At 31.9% G+C, this 16630-nt stretch overlaps 1 protein-coding gene across 1 annotated transcript in view; it reads right to left on the bottom strand.

Annotated features, from left to right (window-relative positions):
- Nucleotides 1-16630, bottom strand: part of LOC119613472 (myocyte-specific enhancer factor 2) — a 34085-nt gene that overhangs the window by 5755 nt on the left and 11700 nt on the right. The window contains 8 exon segments of the mRNA XM_037969489.1: nt 1830-2305; nt 2372-2535; nt 2615-2745; nt 4884-4982; nt 7380-7534; nt 7536-7678; nt 12484-12687; nt 15116-15660. Of these exon segments, the coding sequence (XP_037825417.1) occupies nt 1830-2305; nt 2372-2535; nt 2615-2745; nt 4884-4982; nt 7380-7534; nt 7536-7678; nt 12484-12687; nt 15116-15169 (1426 nt within the window). The 5' untranslated portion in view covers nt 15170-15660.

A 16630-nucleotide genomic window follows, 5' to 3' on the forward strand; every position in this document is an offset into this window, starting at 1 on the left:
AGACTATAGACTAGACTATAGACTAGACTATAGACTAGACTATAAACTAGACTATAGACTAGACTATAGATTAGACTATAGACTAGACTATAGATTAGACTATAGACTAGACTAGAGACTAGACTATAGACTAGACTATAGCTATACTATGGACTAGACTATAGACTAGACTATAGACTAGACTATAGATTAGACTAGAGACTAGACTATAGACTAGACTATAGACTAGACTATAGACTAGACTATGGACTAGACTATAGATTAAACTATAGACTAGACTATAGACTAGACTAGACTATAGACTAGACTAGACTAGACTATAGACTAGACTAGACTAGACTATAGACTAGACTATAGACTAGACTATAGACTAGACTATAGACTAGACTATAGACTAGATTATAGACTAGACTATAGACTAGACTAGACTATAGACTAGACTAGACTAGACTAGACTATAGACTAGACTAGACTATAGACTAGACTATAGACTAGACTATAGACTAGACTATAGACTACACTATAGACTACACTATACACTAGACTATAGACTAGGCTATAGACTAGGCTATAGACTAGACTATAGACTACACTATAGACTACACTATAGACTACACTATAGACTACACTATAGACTAGACTATAGACTAGACTATAGACTAGATTATAGACTAGACTATAGACTAGACTATAGACTAGACTATAGACTAGAACATAGACTATACTATAGACTAGACTATAGACTAGACTATAGACTAGACTATAGACTAGACTATAGACTAGACTATAGACTAGACTATAGACTAGACTATAGACTAGACTATAGACTAGACTATAGACTAGACTATAGACTAGACTATAGACTAGACTATAGACTAGACTATGGACTAGACTATAGACTAGACTATAGACTAGACTATGGACTAGACTATAGACTAGACTATAGACTAGACTATAGACTAGACTATAGACTACACTATAGACTATACTATAGACTAGACTATAGACTAGACTATAGACTAGACTATAGACTAGACTATAGACTAGACTATAGACTAGACTATAGACTAGACTATAGACTAGACTATAGACTAGACTATAGACTAGACTATAGACTAGACTATAGACTAGACTATAGACTAGACTATAGACTAGACTAGACTATAGACTAGACTATAGACTAGACTATAGACTAGACTATAGACTAGACTATAGACTAGACTATAGACTAGACTATAGACTAGACTATAGACTAGACTATAGACTAGACTATAGACTAGACTATAGACTAGACTATAGACTAGACTATAGACTAGACTATAGACTAGACTATAGACTAGACTATAGACTAGACTATAGACTAGACTATAGACTAGACTATAGACTAGACTATAGACTAGACTATAGACTAGACTATAGACTAGACTATAGACTAGACTATAGACTAGACTATAGACTAGACTATAGACTAGACTATAGACTAGACTATAGACTAGACTATAGACTAGACTATAGACTAGACTATAGACTAGACTATAGACTAGACTATAGACTAGACTATAGACTAGACTATAGACTAGACTATAGACTAGACTATAGACTAGACTATAGACTAGACTATAGACTAGACTATAGACTAGACTATACAATATCTAATGTAAATGCCTTAAGTGATTCTATAAACATTTTCCAAACATAAAATTATCTTTTATTATAATTTTAATAAAAATTCAAATTAAACAAAATTATAAAACCAAATATTAGTAAAAGAATAAGTTAGAGAACAAATTAAAGTTAAAAATTGTTTTTAAAACATAACAAATACATACCAGGCGTCGGTGTTAAATGACCCGTTGAGGATGGTCTTGAGCCAGCCATGACCAAATGTTGCTGGGTATGATTTAAAACACTTAAATTGGTGGCCTGATCATTGGCCGAACCGTTAGAAGTCGAGGAAGAATTTGAAGCACCACCACCGCCACTACCAGCTCCACCACCAGCACCACCAGGACTAGTACCCGCTATAACACCCACTGAACCGCCGCCGCCGCCCACACCTAAACCATGCGTACTAATAGACAGAGAATTATTTAGATTATTAGAACCCAAATTGGAGTGATTATTGGCGCCACTGCCATTGGCATTAGCAGCATTTGTGTTGGTGTGAGAAGAGCCATTGCTATTTTGCTGATGATGGCCACCAGAGAGATCACGCGGCGGAGATTGAGGCTCGGATTTGACTTTAATATTGACGGGAGAGGTGGCAGGTGGTGGTGTACTATTTGATACCGATAAATGGGATATTCTAAAATATTCACTTTAATTAAAATATATGCTGAGACAAAGTAAATAATAATAATTTAATACTAACCCCGATTGATGTACCAAACCCTGATGCGTACTCCACGAGGGCAGACTCATGACATCGGACGTACTCATAGAGAAATCTTGTGGTACAAAAGGATAACCTTGAAGCGCTGGTATGGGTGTTTGTAATGTCATCACAGGAGTATTTAAAGATGTTTGATTGTGACGCTATTTTTGAAAAAAAAAAAAAAATGGAATAATTAATAACTTAACTCTTGGTTATACTATATATATAAACAAAACTTACATCTCCATATGCCAGCTCATCTGTGGTGGACATATTTTGAGCAATGGATGGCGCTGGTATAACCACACGTAAATTGGAAGCTCTACCATTTTGACTGCCCGGTGATTGTTGTTTATGGCTTAATTGATGAGCTAAACAAAAAAAAATTAGTTATAGTTTTATTATTAATTTAATTTATTAATTAAAGAAAGAGTTTAATAAAACATGTTTTAATTAAAAACAATATTATTAGAGTAGCATGCTTTAATTTAATTATGAAACTTGTTAACTAAAAACATAGATTTAATAAAAATTTCATTAAATTAAATAACACATGCTTTAAAAAATATATATTGTGGTTTTTTGTTCTTTTTTATCTTATTCGTATGATTTTTAATATTATGCTAATTATTTACATAAATTTGTTTTTAAAGGGAAATTTTGTTTAATAATTGTTTACTTATTACAGCAAAATTTCATAACTGAATCTATTAAAGGTAAAAGTTCGAATGAAATACTTTTGTTTTATAAAACTTTATTAATTTAAGAAAATTGTTTCGTTTAGAGGGAGTCTGTCACTTTCTATTGAAGACTTTAAAAATTAGAACTATTAAACGTAATTCAGAATATCCTTTAGGAAAGAACTCTCATGTTGAAAACCCCCAGAGTCTAAAGTTCACATATCAAACGATTTGGACTGCGCCAAAGCTGGCCACGGATTACATGACATAAGTTTTCCGAGATATCGTGACCTAAAGTTTGAAAACCTCCCATTTTTTGCCCGTATTTGAGACGTTAGAATAGCATAAATACAACTTTATGTATATATTTTGTTATGTCATCTGAAAATCTAATCTGTTACCTTCTTCGAGGTATCTTTGAAACAACTAAAAATGTTCAAAAACTCAATATTTTGTAAATTATTGGCTGTTTAAAGCTTTAGATTAAGATATCGCGAAGAAGGAAGAAGATATAATACGGTTAAGATCTTTATTTCAAAATCGAGAGATTACACTTTCAAATGAAATAACAGATTTATTAAAAAATTGATCTCATGCTATTATAACGCATCAAATACAGCTTAATTAAGGATATGATATCTCGAAAACTTGATTTGATGAAGAAATTCAATGGTCAGATTCGGATTCTCTGTAGATCAATCTATTAGATAAGTACTAAACCCGAATAATACTATGCCGAATAATATCAAAACCTTGTTATATAACGATATTAATATGAATATCAGGATTATTTGTAATACAAATGGACCTTCTATGAAGACTTGGATCAATTCTAAACCGAGAAAGTGATACATTTCTAAAAACAAATCTGTTTTGTTGAATTCCTCTTATAAAAAGATGATTTTTAAAAGATTCATTAACAATAAAGTGATGTTCTATAAGAGGGCTATATGGGGGTAGGACCAATCCGATCCGGTCCACAAAAAACTTGTTTATATCAAATTTATTCAATCTTCTTGAAGTTTTAGGCCAGTTTTCAAAGGTTAAAGTCATTATATGGAATATCAGAACGGTGGTAAAAACCACTAAAACGCTATTAGGTGATCCCAAAGATAGCAGGACGAGAAGCCTCCTCAGAATGAATAATTGGAGAAATGAATTAAAAAACATTCTTGGGAACAATATTAGACCAAATATTACATCCCAATAGGAATAATGATTCTTATTCTAAGGGACTGCGTCCACGAAAAAAACTTTCTGAATATTGGAAAATAATTCCTTTCATAGATCGCTATATAAGTTTTTTCTACCAACATTTTCCATTAAAAGGAACACACAACAGGCCCGACTACTGCTTAGATGTATATTTTGGATCTAGGGCCGAATTATCGCATAAGTAGTCGAATAATCTTTAATTTAAACTAATCGTAATTCAAGAATTGGCAATATGAACATCAATGCTAAATATTTTGTAAGAAGAAAGTCAGATTCGAATCCTAAAGAATCTCTAACTCTATTCCGAATAACAATTTCCCTAATTTTGTATATAAAACATGATAACATTTCCTGGGAAGTTTTATTCAGAATAGGTTTAAATAAGAGAATGATGTTATGATTGCTAATATAGTATGATTAAGTAATTATTTTAAAAGCTTTTTTGTTAAAACATGCTAAATTTTAATTAATGTTATTAACTACTGCTAAATTTTTATATTAATTAAATAATTTTTTAATTAAAATGATTTCTTTTTTGATTCAATTAAAGAAATTAGTTATTATTATTATTATTAAATGTAGTTTTGTTTTTTAATGTAAAATTAAACGCCCACCTATACCAGGACTTGGACCCGGACTGGGAGAACCAACAAGCGGCGAATGTGAATGAGGATAACCATTGGACATCTCCAACATTGAACCAGATGGATAAACTATATAATTTGTATATATATATATAATATGGCCAATGTAATTTTGTATGTATTTTGTTGTTTTGTATATACTAGTTAATGATATAAATAATTGTAGTTGTTGTTGTAGTAGTAGTGAAGAACAATAATGATTTTAGGAACGTAATAATGATGAAGATGAAGTTTGATGTAGTTGTGTTGTTTCATGTAGATGTTGTTTTAACGAAAGATTTTTAATTAATTTGATGATAGTTGTATTTTCGTAAAGTTTTGTAAAAAAAAGAGAAAAATATATAAAAAAATTCAAATTAATAACGTAAAATTTATAAAAATATTTAAACAAAATACTAAAAATCACGACAATCATGCAAAGGTGTAGTAAGGGAGGGAGGGAGATAGAGAAAAATTTATAAAAGAAAAAATAAAAAATAAGTAATAGGATATACGGGAAAAATGTGGTCATAATTAAAACTTTATTAATACTTTTTATAAATAAATTTTCTGTAAATTTGGATAATGTTAACGATCCGGCATAATTTCTTAGCTTTTGAATGACATTTATTTGGTTAAATCGGTTGCAGAAATAACAAAGTTACAACATTTTAAATTAACTATCCTTAAATAAACTCAATTGACATTGGCAGTTAGTTACTACGTTTCGTTACGTAGAGTATAACAAGATTCGTTTTTATCGTACGGCAACCTGTGTAAAGGCTAAGTTAGTTTCTACGTTACGTTCGTAGTGATCAGCTGATTCGTTTTGAGTTACGAAAACCTGTGTAAGCAGTCTGTCCCCTGAATTGGCCAGTTGAGGGATTTGTCTGAAAAACCAGACTAGCAGATTCGCGCATCATAACGTAACTAAGAAATCTGTCTTCCAAAAGATGGTGCTGCCCACTATGTTTCTCTTGGGTTACCATGTCATGGAAATTCAGAAAATTTAGATTCCTTAAAGTTTAAATATCTAGGAAATTACAAGACCGATTTTGATTAGACCATGTGATAGGCGAAATAGGGGATAAAGGCGAAATAGGGATATAAGGCGAATAGGATAAAAATTTATATTTCCAGAGTTGCCATGTGTAGTTTTTATGTGCTAAAAATGAAAATATTTCTTGGCATTTTAATATTTCAAAATCTTTTTAAGCGATATGAAGAAAACTTTGTCCATTTGATAGGGAACAATGGAAGCATATAAAATATAATTTCCAGGGTTGCCAGGTATTGCGTACATTTAGAAGATTTAGAAGATTTCCATTGAATTTAAATATTTTCCAAACTAATGAAGACCTGATTACAAAGAAACTTAGACTTTATGGCAGGAAAATATAAAAGTTAATAAAATTTAAATTCCAGGTTGCCAAATCCCACCATTTATATATATGCTATTAAATAATATTTCTTTAAAATATTTTCAAATTAGACCAACTGGGAAATACAATATTGAACACTTGCTATATAAATTAATCGATTATATAAAAATTTATATTGACAGGGTTGCCAGGTGTTAGGTATACGTCAAATTAAGGTTGTTAGATAAAATTTTTTTTGTAAAATGTTTTTCAACTTAAACATTTGAAAAGATTTGGGATCAATAGGACCTTAATTTTGATCAGGTGATCAAGGAAACATTGTAGTCTATAACAAACTATCTTCCATGGTTGCCATGTAGTAAGTCATATTAAGCAATATATTATATGGATTAAAACATCACTAAACCCTCTGAAATTATTGGGAAAAAATCTTTGACCCTATGGTAGAGGAATAGTGGAACACTTATAAAATTTTAATTTCCAGGGTTGCCATACTACACATATAAGACTAATGTAATTAAAATAACACTATGAAATTACTGTTGAATTGGTTACGAAAAATTACAAACATTTCGTAAAGAAAATGATGTAGTATATAAAAATTTATAATACCAGGGTTGCCAGACCGCAAAATATATATTTTGCTTTTAAAAAACTTAAACCTGATTTTTGGAATGTTATAAGTAAGGAAATAGTTCAGTATATTAATGCTCATAATACCAGGGTTGCCAAACTACACAAATATAAAAAAGTTGTTTCTTAAAAATTACTTTACAATGACTTTCTGAATTCCTTATTTGATAGTGAAAATATAAATATTAGAGTAGAGAAATATTAAGATTTCGATCCCTTATAAATCTCTCGAAAAAGCTATAAATAATATTTAGTTAATGTTAGTACATAAAATTAGGATTTAAATAAAATAAAAACGAATGTAGATTAATATGAAGAAATAATAAAAAAACAATGAACGAAAAAACTTAAAAAAGGGAAAACAACAACAAAAAACGAATACAAACATAACAAATAAACGAAACAAATAAAATGTAATAAGAATGTGCTGTGTGCGTGTTTCAACACTACTAACTTATCAATGACATCCCACCTGAATCCGTTTCCGAACTCGATGGTCGTGGACTAATATTTGTGTGGGACATTTGTGGACTCGTCTGTAGCATATTATCACCGTAGGCACCCGCTACTGGCACCGATACTGGCAACGTATAATTGGCATTTGTCATATTACGGGCTGATGTTGCAACCACCGGCCATCTGTGTACGATGCATCATCAATTGAAATTCTTCATCGATCTTATTGTATTTGGCTTCGGTACGGGGCGTTAGTGTATAATCGGCTTCTGGTTCGGGTGAGTCGGGTGACATGACACCATTTTTGTTTTCCTTCTGAATGGACAAGATAAAATCTATAATTTAACAAAAAAAGAAAAATGTTTAAATTAAATTTCTTTTTTCTACAATTTATTGTTTGCTTCAAAGTAATTCGTATTTAGGAAATATTACATAAGAAACATCAATACAATAAATAATAAAAAGTTATACATATATATTTTTTTCGTCGGTCTATAATGATGATGATGATTATTAACACAAATGACAGGGAGAGTTGGTAATAACGCAAACCCGAAAATAATAAGAAGCTTGTCAAAACTGTCAAACTACATTAGTTCTATTATATTACTTGTTTCTTTTACACACACTTACGAAAAATCATGCAATCTTATTTTATCCAATGGGGGGATTTCCTACAACCTTAGCTTTAACATTTTACATAAATATATAGTAAAAAATTAACATGATAAATAAATAATGAACGAAAAATGTACTAAACTTAGAAGTTGAATAATCTCTACCAGGCATGGAAAACTAACTTATAACAAACATATAGACTAGAGACCAGACTATAGACTAGAGACCAGACTATAGACTATAGACTAGACTATAGACTAGACTATAGACTAGACTATAGACTAGACTATAGACTAGACTATAGACTAGACTATAGACTAGACTATAGACTAGACTATAGACTAGACTATAGACTAGACTATAGACTAGACTATAGACTAGACTATAGACTAGACTATAGACTAGACTATAGACTAGACTATAGCCTAGACTATAGACTAGACTATAGACTAGACTATAGACTAGACTATAGACTAGACTATAGACTAGACTATAGACTAGACTATAGACTAGACTATAGACTAGACTATAGACTAGACTATAGACTAGACTATAGACTAGACTATAGACTAGACTATAGACTAGACTATAGACTAGACTATAGACTAGACTATAGACTAGACTATAGACTAGACTATAGACTAGACTATAGACTAGACTATAGACTAGACTATAGACTAGACTATAGACTAGACTAGACTATAGACTAGACTATAGACTAGACTATAGACTAGACTATAGACTAGACAATAGACTAGACTATAGACTAGACTATAGACTAGACTATATACTAGACTATAGACTAGACTATAGACTAGACTATAGACTAGACTATAGACTAGACTATAGACTAGACTATAGACTAGACTATAGACTAGACAATAGACTAGACTATAGACTAGACTATATACTAGACTATATACTAGACTATAGACTAGACAATAGACTAGACTATAGACTAGACTATAGACTAGACTATAGACTAGACTATAGACTAGACTATAGACTAGACTATAGTCTAGACTATAGTCTAGACTATAGACTAGACTAGAGACTAGACTAGAGACTAGACTATAGACTAGACTATAGACTAGACTATAGACTAGACTATAGACTAGACTATAGACTAGACTATAGACTAGACTATAGACTAGACTATAGACCAGACTATAGACTAGACTATAGACTAGACTATAGACTAGACTATAGACTAGACTATAGACTAGACTATAGACTAGACTAGACTATAGACTAGACTATAGACTAGACTATAGACTAGACTATAGACTAGACTATAGACTAGACTATAGACTAGACTATAGACTAGACTATAGACTAGACTATAGACTAGACTATAGACTAGACTATAGACTAGACTATAGACTAGACTATAGACTAGACTATAGACTAGACTATAGAATAGACTATAGACTAAACTATAGACTAAACTATAGACTAGCATATAGACTACACTATATACTAAACTATAGACTAGACTATAGACTAGACTATAGACTAGACTATAGACTAAATTATAGACTAGACTATAGACTAGAATATAGACTAGACTATAGACTAGACTATGATCTATACTAAAGACTAAATTATAGACTAGACTATAGACTATACTATAGACACGACTATAGACTATAGACTAGACTATACACTAGGCTATAGACTAGACTATACACTAGACTATAGTCTTAACTATACACTAGACTATAGTCTAGACTATAGACTAGACTATAGACTAGACTATAGACTAGACTATAGACTAGACTATAGACTAGACTATAGACTAGACTATAGACTAGACTATAGACTAGACTATAGACTAGACTATAGACTAGACTATAGACTAGACTATAGACTAGACTATAGACTAGACTATAGACTAGACTATAGACTAGACTATAGACTAGACTATAGACTAGACTATAGACTAGACTATAGACTAGACCATAGACTAGACTATAGACTAGACTATAGACTAGACTATAGACTAGACTATAGACTAGACTATAGACTAGACTATAGACTAGACTATAGCCTAGACTATAGACTAGACTATAGACTATACTATAGACTAGACTATAGACTATACTATAGACTAGACTATAGACTAGACTATAGACTAGACTATAGACTAGACTAGACTATAGACTAGACTAGACTAGACTAGACTAGACTAGACTAGACTAGACTAGACTAGACTAGACTAGACTATACTAGACTATAGACTAGACTATAGACTAGACTAGACTATAGACTAGACTTAGACTAGATATAGACTAGACTATAGACTAGACTATAGACTAGACTATAGACTAGACTATAGACTAGACTATAGACTAGACTATAGACTAGACTATAGACTAGACTATAGACTAGACTATAGACTAGACTATAGACTAGACTATAGACTAGACTATAGACTAGACTATAGACTAGACTATAGACTAGACTATAGACTAGACTATAGACTAGACTATAGACTAGACTATAGACTAGACTATAGACTAGACTATAGACTAGACTATAGACTAGACTATAGACTAGACTATAGACTAGACTATAGACTAGACTATAGACTAGACTATAGACTAGACTATAGACTAGACTATAGACTAGACTATAGACTAGACTATAGACTAGACTATAGACTAGACTATAGACTAGACTATAGACTAGACTATAGACTAGACTATAGACTAGACTATAGACTAGACTATAGACTAGACTATAGACTAGACTATAGACTAGACTATAGACTAGACTATAGACTAGACTATAGACTAGACTATAGACTAGACTATAGACTAGACTATAGACTAGACTATAGACTAGACTATAGACTAGACTATAGACTATACTATAGACTAGACTATAGACTAGACTATAGACTAGACTATAGACTAGACTATAGACTAGACTATAGACTAGACTATAGACTAGACTATAGACTAGACTATAGACTAGACTATAGACTAGACTATAGACTAGACTATAGACTAGACTATAGACTAGACTATAGACTAGACTATAGACTAGACTATAGACTAGACTATAGACTAGACTATAGACTAGACTATAGACTAGACTATAGACTAGACTATAGACTAGACTATAGACTAGACTATAGACTAGACTATAGACTAGACTATAGACTAGACTATAGACTCGACTATAGACTAGACTATAGACTGGACTATAGACTCGACTATAGACTAGACTATAGACTAGACTATAGACTAGACTATAGACTGGACTATAGACTGGACTATAGACTCGACTATAGACTAGACTATAGACTAGACTATAGACTAGACTATAGACTAGACTATAGACTAGACTATAGACTAGACTATAGACTAGACTATAGACTAGACTATAGACTAGACTATAGACTAGACTATAGACTAGATTGTAGACTATAGTTATAAAAAGTACCGAAAATGTTGTGGAAGTTCCACGGCATTTTACGACTTAAAGAAGTACTATAGTACTGAATTTTCCATGTCTGATCTCTACTATCTCTAGATGAAATTTCTTCAAACACACAAGTTCAAGTTCGTTGTAAACAATAATAATGTTGGAGCAAAAACAAAAATGTTTTTTAACAAAACAGTTAAGGAAGAAAAAACACACTTTATAATTATTCAACAAGACATTTACATTAGTGTTTAGAAGATACCATAGAAATATGTTTGGCACAGTGGTTAAAACCAAGAAATTTAAACACAAATAGAGTTGTAATGGACAGATAAGGCTAGATAAACTTAGATTCTAATACGGACCCAGAATATATACGATGAAATACAAACGGAATTACAAAATTTGGGAAATTAGAATAAATTCCCTTGGATTGTTTTTGGAATAAAAGAAGAAATTTTTAAAAACCCCAAAATAACTGAAACTGATTCTTAACAAAAATTGGAAATTTTGTTCAACACAAAAATATAACCTAAAATTTTGTTTATTTTCTGACTTAATCTGTACCACGGTGCCTAACAAATGACGTTAATAATGTTATTAGGAAGTGTGTTTATCGTATTAAGATCTCTTAAAGAAAAAAAGTAAATATATATACATAGATATTTATATATATTTTGTATATACATAATATTTTTAAAAATTTATTAAATTTTATTTTCTATTTTTTTTTCCTCACTTTATCTTATTTTTACTCAATTAATTTTGCATAATTTTTTCTCAAGTTTCTTACTTTATCTCTCCCGTTCTTTTGTTATTTTTTCATATTATTTGTCTGTATTTTCCACTAATATGTACAATAAATATTTGAATAATTTATTATTAAATGAAAAAATAATAATAATAACACAAATGAAACAGAAAATGAAAATATAAATAAATAATAATCTATTTACTAGTTGGTAAATAATAGACTTATGTACATACATATGTATGTATGTATGTACATATATGTACATTTCTATGTACACATGTATCTATTTTTAATATCGATATGTCGAACAACTTACCTCTATAATATTTTTATTAGTTAATGATTCGTGGGGTTCATTATATTCTGTATATTTGAGTAAAACTTTATCCATATCGGTACTGGCATATTGATATAATTTATTACTGGACGAAAAGATGATTAGGGCTATTTCACAGTCACATAATACCGACAATTCGTAGGCCTTTTTCATAACACCAAATTTACGTTTATTGAATGTCACCTGTAAAATGCAAAAGGTTAAGAAGAAAAGATTAAAGTGTGTGTGTTTTTTAATAATTACTTAAATATCTATTATGGACAAGTGTATATGACGACTACGAAAAGAACTTAAGTGGCTAATCAATACTTTTTTCCTACATATGCTTGTGTATTTTGTTTGTCAAAGTCATTTGCAAAGGAGCAATAATTTCTTAACATGACATTGCTGATATGTGTGTAGGAATGTAGTCCTTAAAAAGGTATAATTCGAAACTATTAAGCAGCAACGAATATATTTGGGAAACTAGGGACTGATTAGCGGATTTGTAACATAGATGATAATGATGATAGATGATAGATAGATATAGATAGATAATAGATAGATAGATATATAGATATATATAGATAGCTATAGATATAGATAGATATAGATAATAGATAGATAATAGATAATAGATAGATAGATAGATAGATGATAGATAGCTAGATAGATAGATAGATCGATCTCGATCGCTAGCTTCGCTCGCTCGATAGCTAGTCTAGCGATCGCTCGCTCGCTCGATCTCGCTCGATAGCTCTCGATAGATCTCTCGCTTCGCTCGCTCGCTCGCTCGCTCGCTAGCTCGCTCGCTCGTCGCTCGCTCGCTCGCTCGCCGCTCGCTCGCTCGCTCGCTCGCTCGTCCTCGCTCGCTCGCTCTCGCTCGCTCGCTCGCTCGCTCGCTCGCTCGCTCGCTCGCTCGCTCGCTCGCTCGCTCGCTCGCTCGCTCGCTCTCGGTCGCTCGCTCGCTCGCTCGCTCGCTCTCTCGCTCGCTCGCGCTCGCTCGCTCGCTCGCTCGCTCGCTCCTCTCTCGCTCGCTCCTCGCTCGCTCGCTCGCTCGCTCGCTCTCTCGCTCGCTCGCTCGCTCGCTCGCTCGCTCGCTTCGCTCGCTCGCTCGCTCGCTCGCTCGCTCTCTCGCTCGCTCGCTCGCTCCCCTCGTCTCGTCTCTCTCTCGCTCTCGTCTCGTCTCTCTCGTCTCGTCTCTCTCTCTCTCTCTCGTCTCTCGTCTCTCTCGTCTCTCGCCGCTCTCGTCGCTCGTCTCGTCTCTCTCTCTCGTCTCGTCTCTCGTCTCGTCCTCGTCTCGTCTCTCGTCTCCTCTCTCTCTCTCTTCTCTCTCTTCTTCTCGTCTCTCGTCTGTCTCTCGTCTTTCTCGTCTCTCTCTGTCTCTTCGTCTCTCGTCTCTCTCTCTTCTCTCGTCTCTTCTAGTCTAGTCTATAGTCTATCTATAGTCTAGTCTATAGTCTAGTCTATAGTCTAGTCTATAGTCTAGTTCTATAGTCTAGTCTCTATAGTCTAGTCTATAGTCTAGTCTATAGTCTAGTCTATAGTCTAGTCTATAGTCTAGTCTATAGTCTAGTCTATAGTCTAGTCTATAGTCTAGTCTATAGTCTAGTCTATAGTCTAGTCTATAGTCTAGTCTATAGTCTAGTCTATAGTCTAGTCTATAGTCTAGTCTATAGTCTAGTCTATAGTCTAGTCTATAGTCTAGTCTATAGTCTAGTCTATAGTCTAGTCTATAGTCTAGTCTATAGTCTAGTCTATAGTCTAGTCTATAGTCTAGTCTATAGTCTAGTCTATAGTCTAGTCTATAGTCTAGTCTATAGTCTAGTCTATAGTCTAGTCTATAGTCTAGTCTATAGTCTAGTCTATAGTCTAGTCTATAGTCTAGTCTATAGTCTAGTCTATAGTCTAGTCTATAGTCAGTCTATAGTCTAGTCTATAGTCTAGTCTATAGTCTAGTCTATAGTCTAGTCTATAGTGTAGTCTATAGTCTAGTCTATAGTCTAGTCTATAGTCTAGTCTATAGTGTAGTCTATAGTCTAGTCTATAGTCTAGTCTATAGTCTAGTCTATAGTCTAGTCTATAGTCTAGTCTATAGTCTAGTCTATAGTCTAGTCTATAGTCTAGTCTATAGTCTAGTCTATAGTCTAGTCTATAGTCTAGTCTATAGTCTAGTCTATAGTCTAGTCTATAGTCTAGTCTAGTCTAGTCTGGTCTATAGTCTAGTCTATAGTCTAGTCTGGTCTATAGTCTAGTCTAGTCTATAGTCTAGTCTAGTCTATAGTCTAGTCTAGTCTAGTCTATAGTCTAGTCTATAGTCTTGTCTATAGTTTAGTCTATAGTCTAGTCTATAATCTAGTCTATAGTCTAGTCTATAGTCTAGTCTATAGTCTAGTCTATAGTCTAGTCTATAGTCTACTCTATAGTCTAGTCTATAGCCTAGCCTATAGTCTAGTCTTTAGTCAAATCTATATTTTAGTCTGTATTCGAGTCTATAGTCTAGTCTATAGTGTACTCTGTAGTCTAGTCTATGATATAGGAAATTAAAAATCAAATTGACTTGATGAAGGATTCGATAATTCGGTCCCTTAAACTAAAATCTATAAAAGCATCTAAAAACTTTATAACTTACCTGTCGATTACGTTCATCTGTGATGCGTGATATTTGAATTTTCTTCCGACCCATCTTGGCAATATTTAACGTTCAACGTTCTTTTCACTTATGTCAAGCAATCTTTTCTAATTAATCTCTTCGAATATATAAGGAAAATATAATTTTAAATAAAACTATTTAAAATTTTCCGTAGATTTTAAAGCATGCACAAAAATGCTTTCTTGTTTGGTTTCAATACCACTTTTAAGTGGTATAACTTTTTTAACAATTTTAGTTCCTGTTATTATTTTAATTTAATTGTATTGTATATAAATTTTTAAAAAATTTAAATCCTTTTGTAGCATATTTTCTACAAAAAATATGTTTATTATAATTTAGTGATGTGTATGTAGGGGATTTTTTTCAGGGGTTTCTTTTAAAAAGCACCAGGTACTGGTGGTAAATGTTACGTCTTTTGCTGGTTTTTGCAGGTAATGTTGTGGACGGTTCGAATATATTCTTTAACTGGCTATTGATATATAAAACCAGTTCATGTTTGTTTCCAATTTATAAAGTTATGATTACTGTAAAGAAATTAAGAGAAAGAAAATTAATTTTAAATTTAGCTTTATATAAAATTTTAAGGTTTTTACATTAAATTTTTTTCTGTTGAATAGATTCATGGGATAAAATGACACCTGTCTAAAAATATAGGTGTTATTAAGCTAGAAATGATTGAAAGGATAATACTAGAGGGCGGAGGTTTTATAAGTCTAAAGCTTTTTATTAGGTATTTTCTTGTTAAAAAGCTTTCTGTATTATTTATTGTCTATGAAAAGGAATAAAATATTAACTCAAACGAACACATAGAAATTGTTTTCATTTCAAGGTTTATGGTTGAATAAACGAGTTCAATGAACTTAATTTTTTTTTTGTGGTAGAGAGAAAGAAGAAAGAAACATGCCATACTACCCAATACCCTTAATTTATTTATAAGGATATAAATCAGGATAACATCAGCAGCATATAAAATGAAAATGACCTAAATATACAAAAAATTATTTTCCCATGATTGTGTGTCAATTTAGGCTTTGAAGTTTTTAATTTTTCCTATAACTTTTTTATAGTACTTTTAGATGGAATAACAGGGAATAAAGTGTTGAAATTATAAAATTGTTTATTTTACTTGAATGAAATTCTTTTTGGGAAAGGGAAACATTTTATGTTTTTAAAATTTTAATTCATTGACCTATATTTTTAAGGGGTAATGAAGGAAACCAATTATGAGTACAAAAATTGGGTAACTGAGGCATGAAATCAAAAGTTTAAAAAATATTATAAAAAAAACTCAATCATATATCAATATTAATGTGAATTAGGTTAAAAGTGGACCTTTATGGGGTCTTGGGGCAATTATAGACCGAATTCTTTAGATTTTTAGAGAGTGATACATTTTTAATAACAAAGTCTAGCTTATAGTTTAGTGTATAGTCTATAGTCTTGTCTATAGTATTGTCTTAATCTAGTCCATAGTCTAATCTATAGCCTAATATA

Source organism: Lucilia sericata, unplaced genomic scaffold (genome assembly GCF_015586225.1).
Source record: "Lucilia sericata isolate MDLA Ls3-8-SP2 unplaced genomic scaffold, ASM1558622v1 Contig002138F_arrow, whole genome shotgun sequence".
Classification (NCBI taxonomy): domain Eukaryota; kingdom Metazoa; phylum Arthropoda; class Insecta; order Diptera; family Calliphoridae; genus Lucilia; species Lucilia sericata.